General features: G+C 44.0%; 1 protein-coding gene across 3 annotated transcripts; it reads left to right on the top strand.

Moving 5' to 3' along the window:
- Window positions 1–2,244: 2,244 nt before the first annotated feature.
- On the top strand, window positions 2,245–18,384 carry LOC115140219 (golgin subfamily A member 3-like). 3 transcript variants are annotated; one of them, XM_029678432.2, is made up of 24 exons: window positions 2,245–2,467; window positions 4,012–4,354; window positions 5,173–5,466; window positions 6,956–7,068; window positions 7,345–8,090; window positions 8,359–8,467; window positions 8,677–8,983; window positions 9,140–9,342; window positions 9,428–9,565; window positions 9,756–9,917; window positions 10,129–10,497; window positions 10,605–10,682; window positions 10,797–11,060; window positions 11,214–11,308; window positions 11,483–11,699; window positions 11,899–12,042; window positions 12,357–12,554; window positions 12,721–12,837; window positions 13,050–13,189; window positions 13,426–13,558; window positions 13,784–13,906; window positions 14,045–14,209; window positions 15,663–15,820; window positions 16,179–18,384. In XM_029678432.2, exons 2-24 carry the CDS (start codon window positions 4,180–4,182, stop codon window positions 16,375–16,377), a joined length of 4,647 nt encoding a protein of 1,548 aa, XP_029534292.1. In that variant the 5' UTR covers window positions 2,245–2,467; window positions 4,012–4,179; the 3' UTR covers window positions 16,378–18,384. The 3 variants fall into 3 exon arrangements, with proteins under 3 accessions (XP_029534292.1, XP_029534293.1, XP_029534294.1); XM_029678433.2 differs by having other exon boundaries at window positions 2,246–2,467; window positions 5,173–5,340; XM_029678434.2 differs by lacking the exon at window positions 5,173–5,466 and having other exon boundaries at window positions 2,247–2,467.
- Window positions 18,385–18,484: the final 100 nt, after the last annotated feature.

Here is an 18,484-nt window from a genome sequence, read left to right on the forward strand (position 1 = left end):
GTTTACAACTTCTCGGTTAACACCGTCTCACAAAGCAAATGTTTTGATTATACAGAGGTTGTTGATTCTGCTTTTCACAAGTCCTCACTGTCAACCCTAGCTATGGAAACACAATTTCCCCAGCATCACATCAGGGTGTATACACTGGTGTTACAGTCAAAGCAGGACAAGGTTTTGTGAATACAGATCTGGTGCCTCATGCATAACCCTGTGAGACCCACGGTTGGGTCTCACACTTCTTAGATAAAGATGGGCAGGTAGAGTGCCTTCAAAGAATTCATACCCTCTGAATATTATAACGGGTGTTGTCTGAGGAAGAATCGGACCAAAGCGCAGTGTGGCCGTGTTCATGACTTTTACTGAACTGAACACTGAAACAAAAATAACGTGAATAAACGAAACAGTCCTGTCAGGTGTAGAATACTAAACAGAAAACAACTACCCGCAAAACATGGGTAGCTTTTTCCCCACCTAAGTATGGTTCCCAATCAGACAACGATAGTCAGCTGTCCCTGATTGAGAACTATACCTGGCCAAAACAAAGAAATGCAAAACATATAAAAAAGGAACATAGAATACCCCCCCCCCCCCCTAGTACGGGGAGCCTCTCCACCGACCCCGGGCTGGGGACCCTCGTTGTTGCGGGCCCCGTACTGGAGGGCGTTGCTGGAGGCTCCGAACTGGAGACCGTCGCTGGAGGGAGGAGACGCAGAGACAGCGTGGGGCTGCCACAGGGCCCACCAGGCTGGGGAGACCTACAGGAGGCCTGGTGCATGGAGGAGGCACGGGATGAGGGGGAGCACTGGAGCTCTGCTGTGCAGCCTTGGCACAACTCCTCCAGGCTGGATGCCCACTTTAGAGTGCAGGCACAGGTCAAACCGGGTTGTGGGGGAGCACTGGAGATCTGGTGCTTACCACTAGCACCTCTCCACTTAGTTCTTAATGTTTTGTGTACTCAGTGTACTGTACATTATACATGCCCCTAAGCATGATGAGATGTTTTAATTGCTTAATTAACTCAGGAACCACCTGTTTGTAATCACCTACTTTCAATATACTTTGTATCCCTTCCCAGTTTTCTAAACATACATGCTCTTGGCAAAAAAAATGGATTATTTTTTGTAATCAGAGGCCTATTCAAAGTATTTATGAAGTGTAGCCTAATAAATGTTTTTTATCGTTTGGATCTGGGCTTGGGTCTCACAGAGGAGTTGTGTTAACCTCCAGTTGTCTTTTTACCAGTAGGACCCATTTATTGACAATGATGACGTGACCTACAGCGCTGTCATCCTAAAGAACATGACCTGACAAAGTACAGACCAGGGTAAGGCTGCTGCTGTTCAGATGAACTTTGTTGTGAACTGTTACTTATCCAGCTGTGTATTCTATCCATAGCCACACATTGTGTTTAATAATTAAGCTACATACAGTAGCAATACAAGGTTTGATTGTTTAAACATAATGTCATGTCTGTATCACCATTATAACTTCTTTACACTATCAACTTCCAAACAATACATTCCATCATAGCAACATTCGTAGTCCTTTTTCACCAGTACTTCTCTCTGTTTCCCCGCTCTAACAGGCAGCAGCTCCACATGATGACAGCATAGTCTACCGCACAGTAGCCTGTTAAGACAGGGCAGTGCTGCCTTCCACTTATTGTATGTAGACCTACCGCAATTGACCAATAAAGTAATCTTAATGATGAAATATATTTTTTTATGGATTTTGTATTACAATACTTTTGAGCAACGGTTGGTTGATTAAAATATGCTTATTTGTCAATAAGCTGTATGTCATGTTCCAACTGGGTGCCTAATTAGCTACTCAATAATGGGTGTTAGTGATTATTTTAGACACCTTCAAATATTTGCAATAGTCAATTGATTAGGTCTTTGATCAGTGTAATTTTAGTTTAGTGATAATGATTGTTCTTAACCATTAATTAATTATAAACGATCTTACATGTTCAAATACCTTTTTTTGCATAAGACATCATAATGACAGTAAAGCATCCGCATAGTTATACACACTGCAACTTTGTTTATTTTATGGGGATACAGAAATAAAGGTTTTCCCAGAAACATTTTGTTACAGTTCTGCAAATATTGTAGCTAGAATTTCTGATTCGAGGTCGCAGTTTTATTTCACGACCGCTAGAGGGATTCAATGTTTTTCTGATAATTACAAAGGGGCGAGTGTCCGTTCATTATAACAGTTCGGGCAGCAACTTGTCTGCCATTTTTGACCTTTGAATATATGTCATTTCCAAGCATAGGCTTATTTATACATCATTTGTTACAAAAAAATAAGTAATATATAAATGCAAAATACAATTATTTAATACGTGTTAGTAGACATCAATCCACAAAACGATGTCAAGTATCCTGTTTCTCGTCGGACACGTAAAATAATGGAACCCATTTAGCCACGTAGAAGCAGAACGAAGAGGCGTCTGAAAAAGGTTGGCTTTATAAACATTTCCTGTGCATTTCAACGATTGTCATGTCAGAAATAAATATTTGGGTTATTTATTTTAATAATTTCACAACCTGCATTGATTTATACATTACAGAACTTCGTGAACTGGTGTGATATCGGGGTGTAGAACAATTATAGTCCCGTGTTAGCAAAGTATGTGGCTAATGAATGTTCGATGGCTAACGAGCAAACGTAACGTTAGGCTGTCTTTGCTTGATCTGTTGAGACCGCGAACTAACTAGTTTGTTACTAACATGTTTAAAGGCCAGCCATCTTCATAACAGACACATTGTGTTTTACATCATATGGCAAGTTGGTTAAGACATGTATGTTTAGCTGGCTAACTAGCTAACCACCCAGCTAAAGTTACCTTGTGTCGAGGCTGCTGCTGTCATTGCAGTTGGCTAGTTAGTAATAGTGTTAGCTGGCTTCCTACAAGTTGGGAAATAAGCAAGGCAATGAATGTGTGGTAAAGCTGCCGAATAGCTATCTGTTTTTATACAAGACTGATTAGCCTTGTAGCTATTTGATTGCAATTTACAAAGGCATAGTTAGTCAATGAATTTCGCTAGCTATATAATTTTTTTTGTAACGTTAACTAAATCCACTTAACTTGTTAGCTAGACAGCTTTAGCCATTGCTTAGTGGAGCTGTTCTTCCAGAACACATTCTCCCAGTTGGTCAGAACATTTTACCAAATCTATTGAAAATAAAGACCTTTATTACATTTTAGTAATTGGTTGTTCGCGAAGGAACGGCTATTTTTTTTTGGTGAACCGAATGTGAAAGAGCCGCTCATTTGGCTCCCTCATTTGCATACTTTTACTATTGCTTTTTGAGATTATCTGCAGATAATTTATGGCCATTCCTCAGTGCAGAAACAGTATAGTGAGGAGAGAGCCTCATTCTGGTCCAAGCAATTATTTTCCCGTGTGTTACATTTAGTAAAAAAAAAAATTTTGCAGGCCATCTTAATAATTTTATAAAGAAAGAAGCATTGTCAATAAAGCAGTGCATTGGGAGCATAAACAGTGTGCGGGCCTTACTGTTCTTCACAAGTTTTCTTTATTAGCCCAGCACCTACGTCTTTAAGGATGTGCATATGACCAACAACTTTTCATCTCATTTAGTCATATAAAAATGTATTTTAACTGAAATTTCACTTACATAATGGTAGTCAACATTTTAGGCTTTAAATTAGATTCACAATTTGTTCATGGTTTACGTCAATTTCTAAGTATTGCTGAAGAGGTGTTTGGGAGCCAAATGAACAGCTCTTTTAGGTGAACTGAGCCAAAGATTCCAGCTCACAGAAAAGACTCGGAATGCCCACCCCTAATACATTTTCAATGGTATTAATAAATAATGCAGGCCACGCTTTTTATTTGTCTACATCCGCACTACACCATCATGGTGGAAAATCCTGTCAGATTATGGCAAGTTTGCATTTAGATTACTCTGTCGTTGATCAGACTGAATACTTTATAATTGCCATTCTAACTAAACCTTAATGTTCTACATTTTCAGGTGAGACCATTTTTTTGGGGTGTCCTTGGATGCTTGAATTGCATTGCATTCAAGCTTTTACTCTGAACGAACGGGATGAAAAGGTTTTGAAAGGATTATAGCTACACCCTATGACTACCATATCCCTTCCATGGGCTCCAGTGCAACATCATTTTATTCTGTATGTGAATGGAAAACCACAACTCAGTCATTGCTGAGATGGAGACGACCAATGTAGAAATCCATCAACTAGACCTGGTACCACAGTCCAAAGACGGTGGTGCTGATTCTGTGGTGAGTGACGCTCAGCTACTGAAGAAAGGAGGGCTGGACAAGCCGACAGCATCAGGGGATGTTCTTAATGGTGAGTTCTTGCCCTACTAAATGCCATAGCCTGCCCCTCAAGTGATGTGATTTGCTTTGTATTTTAATGTAGTAATTCTAGGCAAGCTGTCAGACTGGGCTACTGCTGACTGATTTAATAATTCCATCCTCTCATCAAATAATGGAGTGTTCTTCTTCAACCAGTTAATTGTAAGAGAACAATTTATTTAAAATGAGCTCTAAACTAACTTAAAGGATAGCAAAGCATAACTGAATGTTTGTATTTTTTTCACATGACATAATTGTGAAAATATTGTAATTTTTGTGGGGAATCTGCAGTAATAGGAACTCTTATATGGAGGGAATTCCTCTGTCTTCCGCCAGTATCTTTCCAAGCTGTGCATGACATGCTTGTGTGCGACCGGCCAGAGAAAAGGTCATTACTCGGCCACCTCAGGGTATCGCTCTTTGTACTTATGTGTGCAATTGCAGAATTGTCTGGACACAGCTCTGAGCCTTGCCTCATAACTGACCCACATGCCACTCACTTCATAGTCACCTCAACTGCACTAAGGCATATTAGCATGCCGTTGTTATTCCTACACATCTCGCCTTCAATAAAAATGACAAAATGCATAGTATCAAACTGTTATTCTGGCTTGACAAAGCTTGATTGACCGGTTACCCGTGAAAGCCACAATAGACTTTAAGTAATTCAAAAGAGCCTTGCCTCCTAGTCCTTTTTTTAAAATCTCAAGTATATCACAATCCACCCTCATTGTGTTGTGAAATGCAAAACTGGATGGATGTATGCCAGAAACTAAAGACTTCACTGCCCCCCTCCCTCCCTCATTGCAGGTTTTGTTAAGGCAGTCGTGGTGCCAAATGGAGAACGAGTGGCAGAGGGCCCGCGGCCAGGTGCAGGAGGGGACGGCCGTCTAAATGGCCCCCTGCCGCCTCCGTCGCCCCCTGCTGCCCAAGGCACCAGCCCACCTCTCAGTCCCCAGTCCAACGAGCCATCCCAAGGTGTGGCTGCTATCCCACCACCCATGCTAGAGAAGTCTGAGGGAGCTAGTGCTGTGGGCCCTGCTCACAAGGGTGACGCATTGCAGTCACTCAGACTGAGTATGCCTATGCAGGAGACTGAATTGTGTAAGCATACTGTAACCTGTACTTGCAGTGAGTGCCACCCCCCACCCGTGTATTTTAACCACCTATTGCTCTGGGATGTTGCTTCAGAGGCTGACTTATTTAGTTCCCCATCCCATATTTTAATTTCCTTGCCTGTGCTTACTACGCTCCAATTAAGAGGGATCCAGTGGATATGTGCTTTAGTGGTTTTAGCTGCTTACTTTGTTTCTTGATTTGGGTCTTGGAGCTTTTGTTGGGAACTTAGTGGCTCTATTTGAACTAATCCTTTACTTGTGTGGTTTGTTGTGAATGTTGTTTTGGATGATGGTCTAGGCTTACAGATACCATGATATGCAAAGTATTTTTTTATTCTTTAAGTTTATTTGTTACATAAAACAAGCTGTATTCTGTTATCTCAAGCTTTTTGTTGAATGTGAAAGGCTAACCACTCCCACATAGAATGTTTACAGTGTCACATTAACTCTTTTATAGTGTCGGCCTCCCGGGTGGCGCAGTGGTCTAAGGCTGTGCCACCAGAGATTCTGGGTTCGAGCCCAGGCTCTTTCGCAGCCGGCCGCGACCGGGAGGCCCATGGGGCGGCGCACAATTGGCCCAGCGTCGTCTGGGTTAGGGAGGGTTTGACCGGTAGGGATATCCTTGTCTCATCGCGCACTAGCGACTCCTGTGGTGGGCCGGGCGCAGTGCACGCTGACCAGGTCGCCAGGTGTACGGTGTTTCCTCCGACACATTGGTGCGGCTGGCTTCCGGGTTGGATGTGCATTGTGTCAAGAAGCAGTGCGGCTTAGTTGGGTTGTGTTTTGGCGGACGCATGGCTCTCGACCTTCGCCTCTCTCAAGTCCATTCGGGAGTTGCAGCGATGAGACAAGACTGTAACTACTACCAATTGGATACCACAAAATTGGGGAGAAAATAGGGTTAAACTATTTTATAGTGTCATTTTCTGTTCCATTGATAGTGCATTCTGCTTTAAATGATGCTGCAATCAGGAAGTCCTCATGCTAACTTCTAAGTTGCACTGACTGACACCTCATGGTTGATCGTCAGCACACCTGGCCAATTGCAGTCAGAGAATCATCAATCAGGAATATCACCTGCTGTCTGTAAACTCACTAACCACGCAAGCCAAAAACAATCTGTTTGGATACTATTTTGTGTCAAACTTTAACCTGAAAATAAGATCTTGGAGTGGACTGACTAATAAATGGATTGAGTCTGACTCGTATGGCATTGTTAGGACTGGGTTGCATGCAGCTTCACTCCTAACCATGGTGGATGGATAACAATGTCATACAAGCACTCTCGTTTCAAATTTTAAAATGGCTCTGAACTGTAGGGACGAAGTAGTGTTAGCACACGTAGTTGGGGTTTCCTTCTAAAGTGAATCGTTTGCTTGTATGACAATGTCCTAGGTATTGTTAACCTATTCTGTGTTGTATAGGGGTGTAGTGAGGGCCTTCTATTTCTTATGTTAAACCTGCTCTTCCTGTAGCTGACAAAGAGCCATCACTGGAGATGGAGAATGAGGAGAAGATCCGCCGTGATGCTCGCCGACGGCTGGAGGAGCAGCTCAAACAGTACAGAGTGCAAAGGCACAAGGAGACGGTGAGTGTGTGAACAGCATCAGTCACCAGGCATACATTCATCAGGATAAAGCTGTCAGTTACAAGCTGCACAGAGTTGAATTTAAAGCAGAAGTGTTCTCCCTATAATTTTTTGCATGGCAGGCCATAATGCCTAGTTTTGTTGCTATCCACCACCTATAAAAATGATCCTCTATTAGTCTCAGTTGAATGGCCTGGTTTTTGAAGTCCTGAATGTTGGGCTGAAGTAGACTACGCCTTCTGCTCATTCTCACGCCATCTCTCTCTCCTCTTCCAGTCCTACCGCTCCACCCCAAAGAGCCGCAGTGGGTTCAGCACTCTGGACCCAGACCTCATGATGCACCCAGAGGTTCTTCCCCGGGCCAGCACCACCTCCATGACCACCGAGTACTCCTTCCTGCGAACCAGCGTCCCCCGGGGCCCTAAGCTGGGCAGCCTGGGCATTCCACCAGCCAAGGAAAGAAAGTCACGATCACCCCGCCCTAGCAAGATCCACTCACTGGCCGATTACAAGACCCTCGAGCCAGCAGGGGGCACTAATGATGGTGGTGGGTTCAGAACGTCTGAAGACTCCTCCATGGGCTCCCCGGGGTCCAACCTGAGCTCTGTATCCACCCTGTCCGAGGTCAGCATGATGTCAGAGGTTGGCTCCGTGGAGATGACCTCTTTGGAGGCTCTGCTGGGGTCGTCAATGTCTCTCCAGGACAACACCTCGGAAATGGATCCCGGCAGCGAGTCAGGTATGGGGTCGCGGCCTGGTGGAGATGGGGATGACAGCTCTACCTACAGCAGCGTGTCCACCTCCACCAGGGGCACTGGGATCTATGGCATGCTGGCTGAAGCAGTGGGCAGGCAGAGAGGAGGGAACTACATGGTGGAGGGCAGGGAGATCATTCCGGAGGCCATGGGCAACTTCCCATCACTGCAGGAGGTGCTGCAGGCTGCCAGCGATGAACAGCACCTGCTGGAGCAGGACAGGGAGGGGACCGGGGGACGCAGCCGCAGGGACAGCTTCTCCAGCAGGTACACCTGACCAGCACACAGCTCTTCTGTAATAGCACATAGACTGACTGGTGTAGTACTAGTAAATAACATAAGCACATTGCTGTTGCATACTCAAGCTAAATAAACAAGGACGATAGTCAGCTTTTGGACACTGCTATTATACAATGAATCAGCATTACCTTCCAGTAATAATTTACAATTTAATTGGTGGAATTTGCTTGACTGTTCCAGTAGCACACAATTGGACAATTTCTTGTTTCCTGCTCAATTGGTTAATTTCCTGTAGTGTGTCATTGGAGAGCTCCGTGATGGGACATGACGAAATGCTCCAGGTTCTGAAGGAGAAGATGAGACTGGAGGGCCAGCTAGAGTCTCTGTCTTCTGAGGCCAACCAGGTAACTAACTAACACACGGGGTGTGTCTATGATAGCTTATACTCTTAACATAGGATCAGCTAAGGTAATTACCACTCAACTTACTACATGTTGAGACTTACTTGCTTTCACTGGAATAGCTAGGCTAACACCCTACAATCCCTCCCTGCACAAGCCATTGGGAATACTGGAGATCACTCCCTCACCCTCTTTCCCCGTATCCTCTCCAGGCTCTGAAAGAGAAGACTGAGCTCCAGGCCAAGCTGGCTACAGTCAATGCCCAGCTGCAGGCCCAGGTGGAGCAGTCCCATGCCAGCCAAGAGAAGCAGAGCTCCCTCAACAAGGAAGTGTCCACCCTGCGCCAGAGCTGCTTCCAGCTGGAGAGGGCCATGGTGGAGCTGCAGGGCAACCTGGAGAGCAAGAACGCTGGCCTGGCCTCGCTGGGCAACGATCTGCAGGTGGCTGAGGAGCAATACCAGAGACTCATGGGGAAGGTAGAGGAGATGCAGCAGAATGTGACCTCCAGGGATAACGCTGGTGAGTTGGATGGATGGATGGATAGCCTAGTATGGGCATCATACTTTCACATCCGCATCTCCTCACAGCAATACTAATACAATATTGGGGTATTTATGATTGCAATACATTTGTCAAATTTGGTGAATTATTTCTTATGGTGGTGGTCTCCTTCAGTTCAGGAGTTACGTCAGCAGATGGGTGGTCTCCAGACTCAGCTCCAGCAGGTCCAGCTAGAGCGCACCACCCTGCAGAGCAGGTTGAAGACCTCCCAGGCAGAGATCATCTCGCTGCAGCAGGTCCGCCAGTGGTACCAGCAGCAGCTAGCGCTGGCCCAGGAGGCTCGGGTCCGACTCCAGGGCGAAATGGCAAACATGCAGGTAAGGTTTTCTGTCTGTATCTTGCTTCTACGGAGTTGACATGTTACGGAGTTGATGTGTTAGGGAGTTGACTTGTTTTTTCCAGGCTGGGCAAATGACCCAGATTGGTGCCTTGGAGCACCTGAAGCTGGAGAACGTGACTCTGTCCCACCAGCTGACACAAACCCAGCATCGCTCAATCAAAGAGAAGGAGCGCATTGCTGTACAGCTGCAGAGTATTGAGGTCTGTCCCCTTTTAAAATTATGAAAATATGACAGGTTGTGTGATTGGTGTTTATATTGTGTTATGGTTTGTTGATTAATTTTACTGGGAAAAAAAGTAAAAGATTTACTGACAAAAGAAAAGATGCAGCGTTAGAATTGAGGTTATTAAGCAGTGTGTTCTCTGACCTCTCCCCTCCCTCTGGCCCTAGGCTGACATGATGACCCAGGAAGCTGCCTATCAGCAGATACAGGATGCCAAGAGCATGGTGGAGGACGACCTTCAGCACAAACTGGACGAGTTTGAGGAGGAGCGAGAGCACTTACAGAAGCTGGCCAACACCGCCAGCTCTCTGGAGAGAGAACTAGTGCAGGTAAATAATTAATTGTTCAAATTAAGGTAATTTGCCATTCAGGGGAAGTTGTTTAAAATCAATGAAAGGAAGGGGTTTTACACACATCTACAAAAATATCAGGAGTGAGACAATAAGTCCAATACGTAGAGAGACAGTCAATGTCCGCTCACTGTTTTGCTATTTGGGAGCAACAGTTGCCTCATGTAACCACTCTCTGTGTCCTCCACAGATGAAGGTGACCCTATCCCAGAAGGACCTGCAGCTGGAGGCCCTCCAGAAGGAGCATCTGGAGCTGATGAGACAGCTGACAGCCACTCAGGAGAGCCTTCACACCAAAGAGCAGTCCATCAACCAGCTGGAAGCCCGCTACCTCGAGCTGGAGGCTACGCTGGCAGAGCTGCAGACAGAGACCAACGCCAAGGATGAGAACATCCAGTACCTGCAGAATGAGAAGATCGTGCTGGAGGTGGCCCTCCAGGTGGCCAGAGCTGATAAAAGTCAGCTGGACGAGGGGGCGGAGAGGCTGGGGGAAGAGGTGCTGGTGGCCTCAGATGTCCTTGATCAGCTCAGGCAGGAGGTCCAAGTCAAATCCTCACAGGTGAGAAACAAACCACCATGGAGCCAGAGGGTCTAATCCCACTCTTCTATGGCTGTTGAGCAACATGTTTGCGCTTAAGTAGAAAGTAAACGCCATTTTCTTTTTAGATTGGATCTCTGCAGCAGGATAATGGCACCCTGAAGAAACAAGCTCAGAAATTGAAAGAGCAGTTCATGCAGCAAAAGGTGCTTGTCACTCCCTATCCTGTAACCCTTTGTTTTTGAAGGATTGTGTGTACACATGCACATTCACACACAGGACTCGTCTCTTTACACCTCTTCCCATTTCTCACCCATCAGGTGATGGTGGAGGCATATCGGCGGGATGCCAGCTCCAAGGAGCAGCTCATCAGCGAGCTGAAGTCAACTAAGAAGCGTCTGGTGTCAGAGGTGAAGGGACTGAAGCAGGAGCTGCTGGAGGCCCATGGGGAGAAACAGAAAGCTGAGCTGGAGCAGAGCCGGCTGCAGACGGAAGTGGTCCGGGTCCAGCAGCAAATGAACAGCCTGGAGAACCACCTGCAGTCTGTGCAGACCGAGAGGGATCAGCTGGAGTCTCAGATACAGGTTCATGACCCCGTCCTACACAAGCCTGACATTCTAGTAGCTTTCATGACAGTACTTGCATGACATTCCATTGCCTTACCTTGTCTTTCTTTTAAAAATGCAGGACTCTATATTTGATTATAATCATTGTGTGTGTTTGATGTCCCTCCACAGTCCTTGCAGTTTGACCAGAGCCAGCTAGCAGCGGTGACAGAGGAGAATGAGGGCCTGAAGAAACAGGTGGACCTGATGCAGTCTGAAGCCAGGAAGTGAGACACACATTTCTACAGCCAGACAGACTTCTGTAACTAGCTTGGTTCCCATAGTACTGACCCAAACAGATATACTATGAGAAACTCTCTTACTCAGACAGGATAATCATTTTTTTCAGATTGCTTTAGATGTGCACTAATGTGTCTAATTGTTTTATTTTCCTCTCTCAGGGCCATCTCAGAGCAGAAGGTGAGAATGAAGCGGCTGGGGACAGATTTGACCAGCGCGCAGAAGGATATGAAGGCCAAGCACAAGGCCTATGAGAACGCAGTGGGCATCCTGAGTCGCAGGCTCCAAGAGGCCCTGGCCGACAAGGAGACCACCGAGGCAGAGCTGGTCAAACTCAAGGCCCAGGTCTCAGATGGCGGCAACAACCAGGCCCTGCAGGTACATTCAGTACTAACCTCATAATCAGGACCCAGAGTTTTTCCTGATCACATGACAACCAGGAACTAGGGTCCAGAGTTTGTTTCTGGTCAGATCATGTGGTCAGGAAAAACTTGTGGCCATACTAATAACAGATTACAGCACAACCGTAGCCAACTGTGATGTTTGAATGCTGATCTAAACCTCTTCCTTGTTCTAGGATAAGATTGAGGCTCTGCAGAGTGAACACCAGGCTGTGAGCCACAGCAAGGCCATGCTGGAGAAGGAGCTTCAGGAGGTCATCTCCCTCACCAGCACTGAGCTGGAAGAGTTACAGGAGAAAGTAATGGAGCTAGAAGATGAGGTGGGACAGTCTGGGCGATGACAACTAAATACACTATCCTGGCATCGAAACAGATTTTGCTACGTTTCACCATTGCTTAACATTGTCTAGTTTAATCAGGCTATAAGTACACCACCAGTCCGATGATGTGAGAGTCTGGCAAATGACAATTAAGAGAAGAGAAGAGAAGATTTCTTTATTGTCCATTGTCCACAAATGTCCAACAGAAATGTGTGTTTTACTATCCCAACCCCTCTGAAAATTACTCGCATCCAATGGTTCTTGTGCTTCTTAGACAATTTTACAATCAAGGTATCTATCTTGTTTATCCATAGCTGCAGGAGGCGCGATGCTTCAAGAGGAGGATTAGACGACTGGAAGACTCCAACAAGAAATTATCCCTGGAGCTGGAGCATGAGAAAGGGAAGTTGATGGGACTAGGGCAGTCCCATAATGCACTGCGGGAGCATACCAATATTCTAGAGACTGCCCTGGCCAAGAGAGAGGCCGACCTGGTCCAGCTCAACCTCCAGGTGAAAGGCTTCAATCTTACATTCTCAGTTACTTCAATCACTGATCAATTAAATAGCTTTACCCATGTGGGTAAAGTAACACCATTTTGAGTCAGTGGTTGCTTTTTTTTATTTAAAAAGCTAATGAACTGATTTTTTTTTTTCTCTTCCTTGCCCTTCTCCACAGGTGCAAGCTGTACTAAAACGCAAAGAGGAGGAAGACCAGCAGATGAAACAGCTGGTCCAGACACTACAGGTCGCCTTGGAGAAAGAAAAAGCCAAAGTCAAGGACCTGAAAGAGCAGGTAAAGACACCTAACCCGACCCAGCCACAACAAAGTCATTATCTGTCGTCATTAACACATTGTAACACATTATACACATACAAGCCCCTGAAGTGAAGGTAGCAGACTGGCCCAGCCACAACATAGTCATTACATTACCACATTGTAGCATACTGTAATGCACTCAATGAAGCCTTTGGAGACTGACTGTAAATGTGTGTTATGTCCACTAGGTGGCAGCAGCTAAGGCAGAGGCTGCCCACAACAGGCGGCATTACAGGGCAGCCATGCTGGAGCTGTGTGAGATCAAGAAGGACCTGCAGGCCAAAGAAGAGCTGGTCAAAGCCCTGCACAGTGAGGCACACAAACTACAGTGAGTCTCAATTTGCAGTTAATGAATAAGGCCTGGAATGATGCTGCGGTGTTTATTAAGATTAAGAGATTATTTTGATTAGCCTTATTAGTTGATGGAATCATTGGGGCATGCTCGGTCCTTGTATTTTAAGTAATAACCCTGTCTAGCTCCAAGTTATCTTTTAGTTTTTATCTTATGTCTCTCCTTGATTTGAACCCTGTTTCACCTTAACATCCTTTCCTTCCCCTCCATAGGGCTCAGGATGAGAAACACTCTCAGGAGGTGTCCAGGTTCCAGGAGGAGCTATCAGAGGCCCACTCCCAGCTCCAGATCCTCCAGAAACAGCTGGATGAACAGCTTAGCAAGCAGCCCCTCACCAACCAGGAGGTAGCTAGCTATACCACACAACGTTACGCAATAGACACAACCATGGTCCTGTTTAGTAGGGAGGAAATGTTTGAAACGGGGAGGTACTGCCTGAACTTTTGCAATAAGAAGGCACATTTCTGTTTTGAAATGGTGTGCCCTACTGAACACAACCCAGGACTTTGAATAAGGAAGTTGTTTGTTGAAAGAGACATCGGTCACTGACTTGACTATATTCTCCTCCAGGTTGAGGATTTGAAGTGGGAGGTGGAGCAGAGGCAGAGGGAGATCGAGGCCCAGAGACAGCAGCTGGAACTGGTGGAGCAGTGCAGCCAGAGCGAGCTGGACAGCCTGCAGACAGCTCTACAGGTACACACACACAACCAGTATACTGAGGAGGACAGAGCTGGCTAGCGCCACAGAAGCATACTTTACGATCACCTTAACTCTGTCATTGTTCATTGTGTTGCCATTGTGTACCTGACTTTGCCTTGCTCTGCATTCTAGAGCATTAAGGTGGAGCTGGAGTCTGTGCAGGAGGAACTGAGCAGCACCAGAAAGGATAAGTTCATGCTGCAGGCCAAGGTGGGGGAGCTGAGGAACAGCATGAAGACTGTTCTGCTGCAGAACCAGCAGCTCAAACTGGACCTCAAACAGAACCGCCTTCGAACGGTAAGCTACCTGGGACTGAAATGTTGCTACTTGGCCGAAACTGAGTAGGAAGAACCGGGTTAGGTGTGGCGCTGTTTTATTTTTACGTCAGTAGTAATCAGTGAATTCTGCTGAGGGGAGGACCGCTCTTAATAATGGCTGGAATGGAGCGACTGTAAGGGCATCAAACCATGTGTTTGACGTATTTGATACCATTCCACCTTTTCTGCTCCAGCCATTACCACAAGCCCATCCTCCCCAATTAAGGTTCCACCAACCTTCTGTGGTAGTAATGTTATTTCAATATTGTTGGTGTGTTAAAGGTGCAATATGCAGAAATCTCTGCCATTTACTGGTTGCTAAAATTCTAATAGTTTGCCTAATTTCAGTTTGTGACAAAATAAGCAATGCATAGTTTAGAGAATCATTGTACCATACAAACTGCTGTGAAATATATTTTCAATAACCCAAATGATTGTGTTTGAAGCTGGTGTACAAAACCGAAAGTAAGACTCAAAACTAAACTGAGACCGGGAAGCGTAGAAATAGTGCACATAGAACAGATCAACCGCTTCTTAGACTTGCTTTCAAAGGGTCTACCAAAAAGTTACATATTGCAGCTTTAAAAGGAGAAAGGGTAGGTAGAACATACAACTCATCCAGCGCCTTCATTGCTTTGAGAAGACGCAGAATATCAAAGTGTGACATGGGTATGTGGGTTGATAAAGGGGTAGGTTAGTATTGCAGAGTAATTACAATGATGTTGATCCATCCTCAGTTTTCTCCTATCACAGTCATTAAACTAACGGTTTATAAAGTCAACATTGGCCTCATGGTGAAATCCCTGAGGGGTTTCCTTCCTCTCCAATAATTGAGTTAGGATGGACTCCTGTATCTTTAGTGACTGGGTGTATTGATACACCATCCAAAGTGTAATTAATAACTTCACCATGCTCAAAGGGATATTTTGTGTCTGCTTTTATCACATTTTTACCCATCTACCAATGGGTGCCCATCGCGAGTCTTTGTGGTTGAATCTGTGTTTGAAATTCACTGCTCGAATGAGGGACTTTACAGATAATTAATTGTATGTGTGTGGTACAGAGATGAGAGAGTCATTCAAAAATCATGTTAAACACTATTGCTGCACACAGTGAGTCCATGCAACTTATTTTACTTGTTAAGCAAATGTTTACTCTTTAACTTATTTAGGGCATAACAAAGGGTTGAATACTTATTAACTCAAGACATTTCAGCTTTTTGTTTTTTTATTAATTTGTAAACATTTCTAAAAACATAATTCCCCTTCGACATTATGGGGTATTGTGTGTAGGCCAGTGACTCAATTGCATTGGTAGTTCAGGCTATAGCACAGCAACATTTTGAGAAAGCTGAGGGTTTTGAATACTTTCTGAAGACACTCTTATCACAGTATGCTGAGTTTTCTTTTTGTGCTGTATTCCTCATTGAGCAGCAGAGGATGGAGCCATCGAACCTATCAAATCCAGTGACCCCGGTGAAGATCCCAGACTGCCCTGTGCCTGCCTCCCTACTGGATGAGTTGCTCAAGCCCTCTGCCTCCGTCAACAAGGAGCCCCTCAATAACCTGCACAACTGTCTGCGCCAGCTCAAGTAAGAACTCGCCATCATGTCTTCCTTTAACTTCTGGGAATGAAAAAACCTGTTTTATTGGACTTTTGATTATTATTAGTTATTGTACTGCAATGTTGAGGGAGCTAGTGCAGAAGCATTTCACTGCACCATTTATAGCGGTTGTAAACTGAGAATGGATAATATGCTTTTGTAGCTCATGTTACTCAAAATAGCTTGTGTGTTTTGTGATAACCATAATGAAAGACAAATAATAGGAATGTATGCATGAAATCCTTTACTCTAAAGGTATTTTTCTCACATGTGGATGGTGTATTATAATTATCTATTAGGAATCAAATGCCAGTACACTAAAGTGAATATTGTGTGTTTCATGCAGGCATGAGATGGACAACCTTCAGAAACAAATGGAGGAGCACACAGTCACCGTGCACGAGTCCATGACGTCATGGACTAACGCAGAGGAGGAATTGACTCGACTGGGAGTGCCGCTGGAGAATGACTCCATAACATCTCCCCCTCTAAACCAGGTGGACCGTCACGGAGGAGCGGAGGAGGAGGCGGCACAGCCATCGTAATGCAGCACTTTCTCAGGCAGACGCACAGAGTGGAGTTTTATCCACAAGGGCACTTTTCTTATTTTTTTCTCTCCATTTCTTATCAATTGCTGCCAACATTTGGCATTATTATCAGCACAGACAGTGGTTGGATAAAGTAATTTATACTTATACCATAGCTTTAATTTTTATTTGGACTTTGTCTATTTTTGTTATGGCTGTCATATTTATTTATTTACAATTCAGGAATGGCAATATTGAATCTTAAATGACAGTGACAACTACATTGTTAGAGGATTCCACCAGTCTTTTGTTTTGAAGTCATAGACACCAAGTAAGGCCTATTCTCAAGTATCTTTCAAACAATACAAATTTACCAATACCCCGGTTTAATTATTGTAGCTAGAAGTTTGTTTACGCATACCGGTACTTTTGATATACTTTCTCATGTAAGATAAATGAGACCGTTTTAAAGCCTGCAGAAATGGATAAGCATACTGTTAGAAGCATACTGTAGTCCCTCTTACTGTTCTTCCATTCCTCTGTGCCTGCGAATGAGAGGAGCCACTCATTCCATAAACTTACGTTGAAATCCAAATCGACCCATAGTCCCTCAACTTAGACAATCCTGTAAATCTGATTGGATTAGTGTTAACAATATGGCAAAATGTTTACTAGGCCTATAGGAAGGCACGGTGAAGCAATAACCATATTCCACCTATTCCCCCTCTGATCTACACACGTTTCTCAGGTTGTAGGCTCGGGGTTGGTTTGGGATTTAGGGAATCATCTGGTCAAATGCCCCTTTGGCTTTCAAACTGTTTGTGGTGAATCAATACCATTCTCCTTTTTAGTACGCCTCACATTTGTTAATTTCATTGACATCAATCTATTCGGTTTTTAATTGCTTGTTCTTTTTTAAAGCTTGCTATCAACATATCATTGTGGGCTCTGCAACTTTGTGGAAACTTAAATCTTCTCAACTATGTATGAAATTGGCTTGGACTGTAGTAATGTGTATGGCAAAGCCTTAATGAGGAGTATTTTGTATGCTGTTAAAGGACTAAATGTTCTGAATGAACATATTATTTCTGTTGAAAGTGGGTGTGTAAGATGTAATGTAGGTTATGGTGTATGATTAAGCTGCTTGCAGTTCCAAACCGAATGGTTTAATGGTAAATATTTGGGTAGTCTCAACTGATGTTGCACAATTTAAGGAGAAAGAACTTACTGTAACTGACTATGAGGGAGGGGAAGGTGTAAGAACTATTACACAATGTTACTACTTCTATGAGTGAGATGCACTCAAATGTATTACCTTTTGTTACTATGGTTTCATATTTACAGAATGCCCACCCTGGAATTGCTTGTTTAATTCCTTTTGAGGTTGATTTGCTCTCCAGGAAAACTGTTTTATTCTTTGCAGAGGTTAATATAATAGACTTCATTTTCTCTACTTTTTCCTATAATTGAATTACTTTGATCATTATCTAATAGTGTGATGAGCAAAAACATTTGAGGATGATATATGCAACTTGCAAAGCATATTTATTCAAACTGACAACTGTTAAAAGTCCAAATGTAGACCGCAATGGACATCATAAACTACAGCACATGCAGTTGTAATGTAACTGATGTTTTGTATGCCGTTAGACTCATGTCCAGACAACCTGTATCTTGCCAGTCAAAAGTAAATTGACTATTTTTAACCACACTGTAATAACATGCTTATTACATATCTGCGAAGGGAAAGCTGTGTTCAGTTGACTGGTAATAACTAATGGCGCTCCATACTGTGTTTTTGAAGAAGGGTTTGTAACAATCTGTTCGAACTTAGTTGACTTAGTCAATGTTGGATTCACCATCTTCCAAGCTACCTTTCACTGTTATCTATATATTTGAATACATAACCTTGCTTGGTACATGGAGCAGGGATAAATGAGTTCTGTACATAAACCTTGCTGTATTTGCTGTTCAATATATAAAATGTATATTGGGAGATATTGTATTTCTCAAAGTTGCACTATTCATCAATTGTCCGTTATTTAATTCCCTAACATTTGATGGGTAGGCTGTAGTATTCATAATTGATTAGTCAAATGAATTGACCCCGTGCTTAATTTTTTTT

This window comes from Oncorhynchus nerka, linkage group LG13, assembly GCF_034236695.1.
Source record: "Oncorhynchus nerka isolate Pitt River linkage group LG13, Oner_Uvic_2.0, whole genome shotgun sequence".
Classification (NCBI taxonomy): Eukaryota; Metazoa; Chordata; class Actinopteri; order Salmoniformes; family Salmonidae; genus Oncorhynchus; species Oncorhynchus nerka.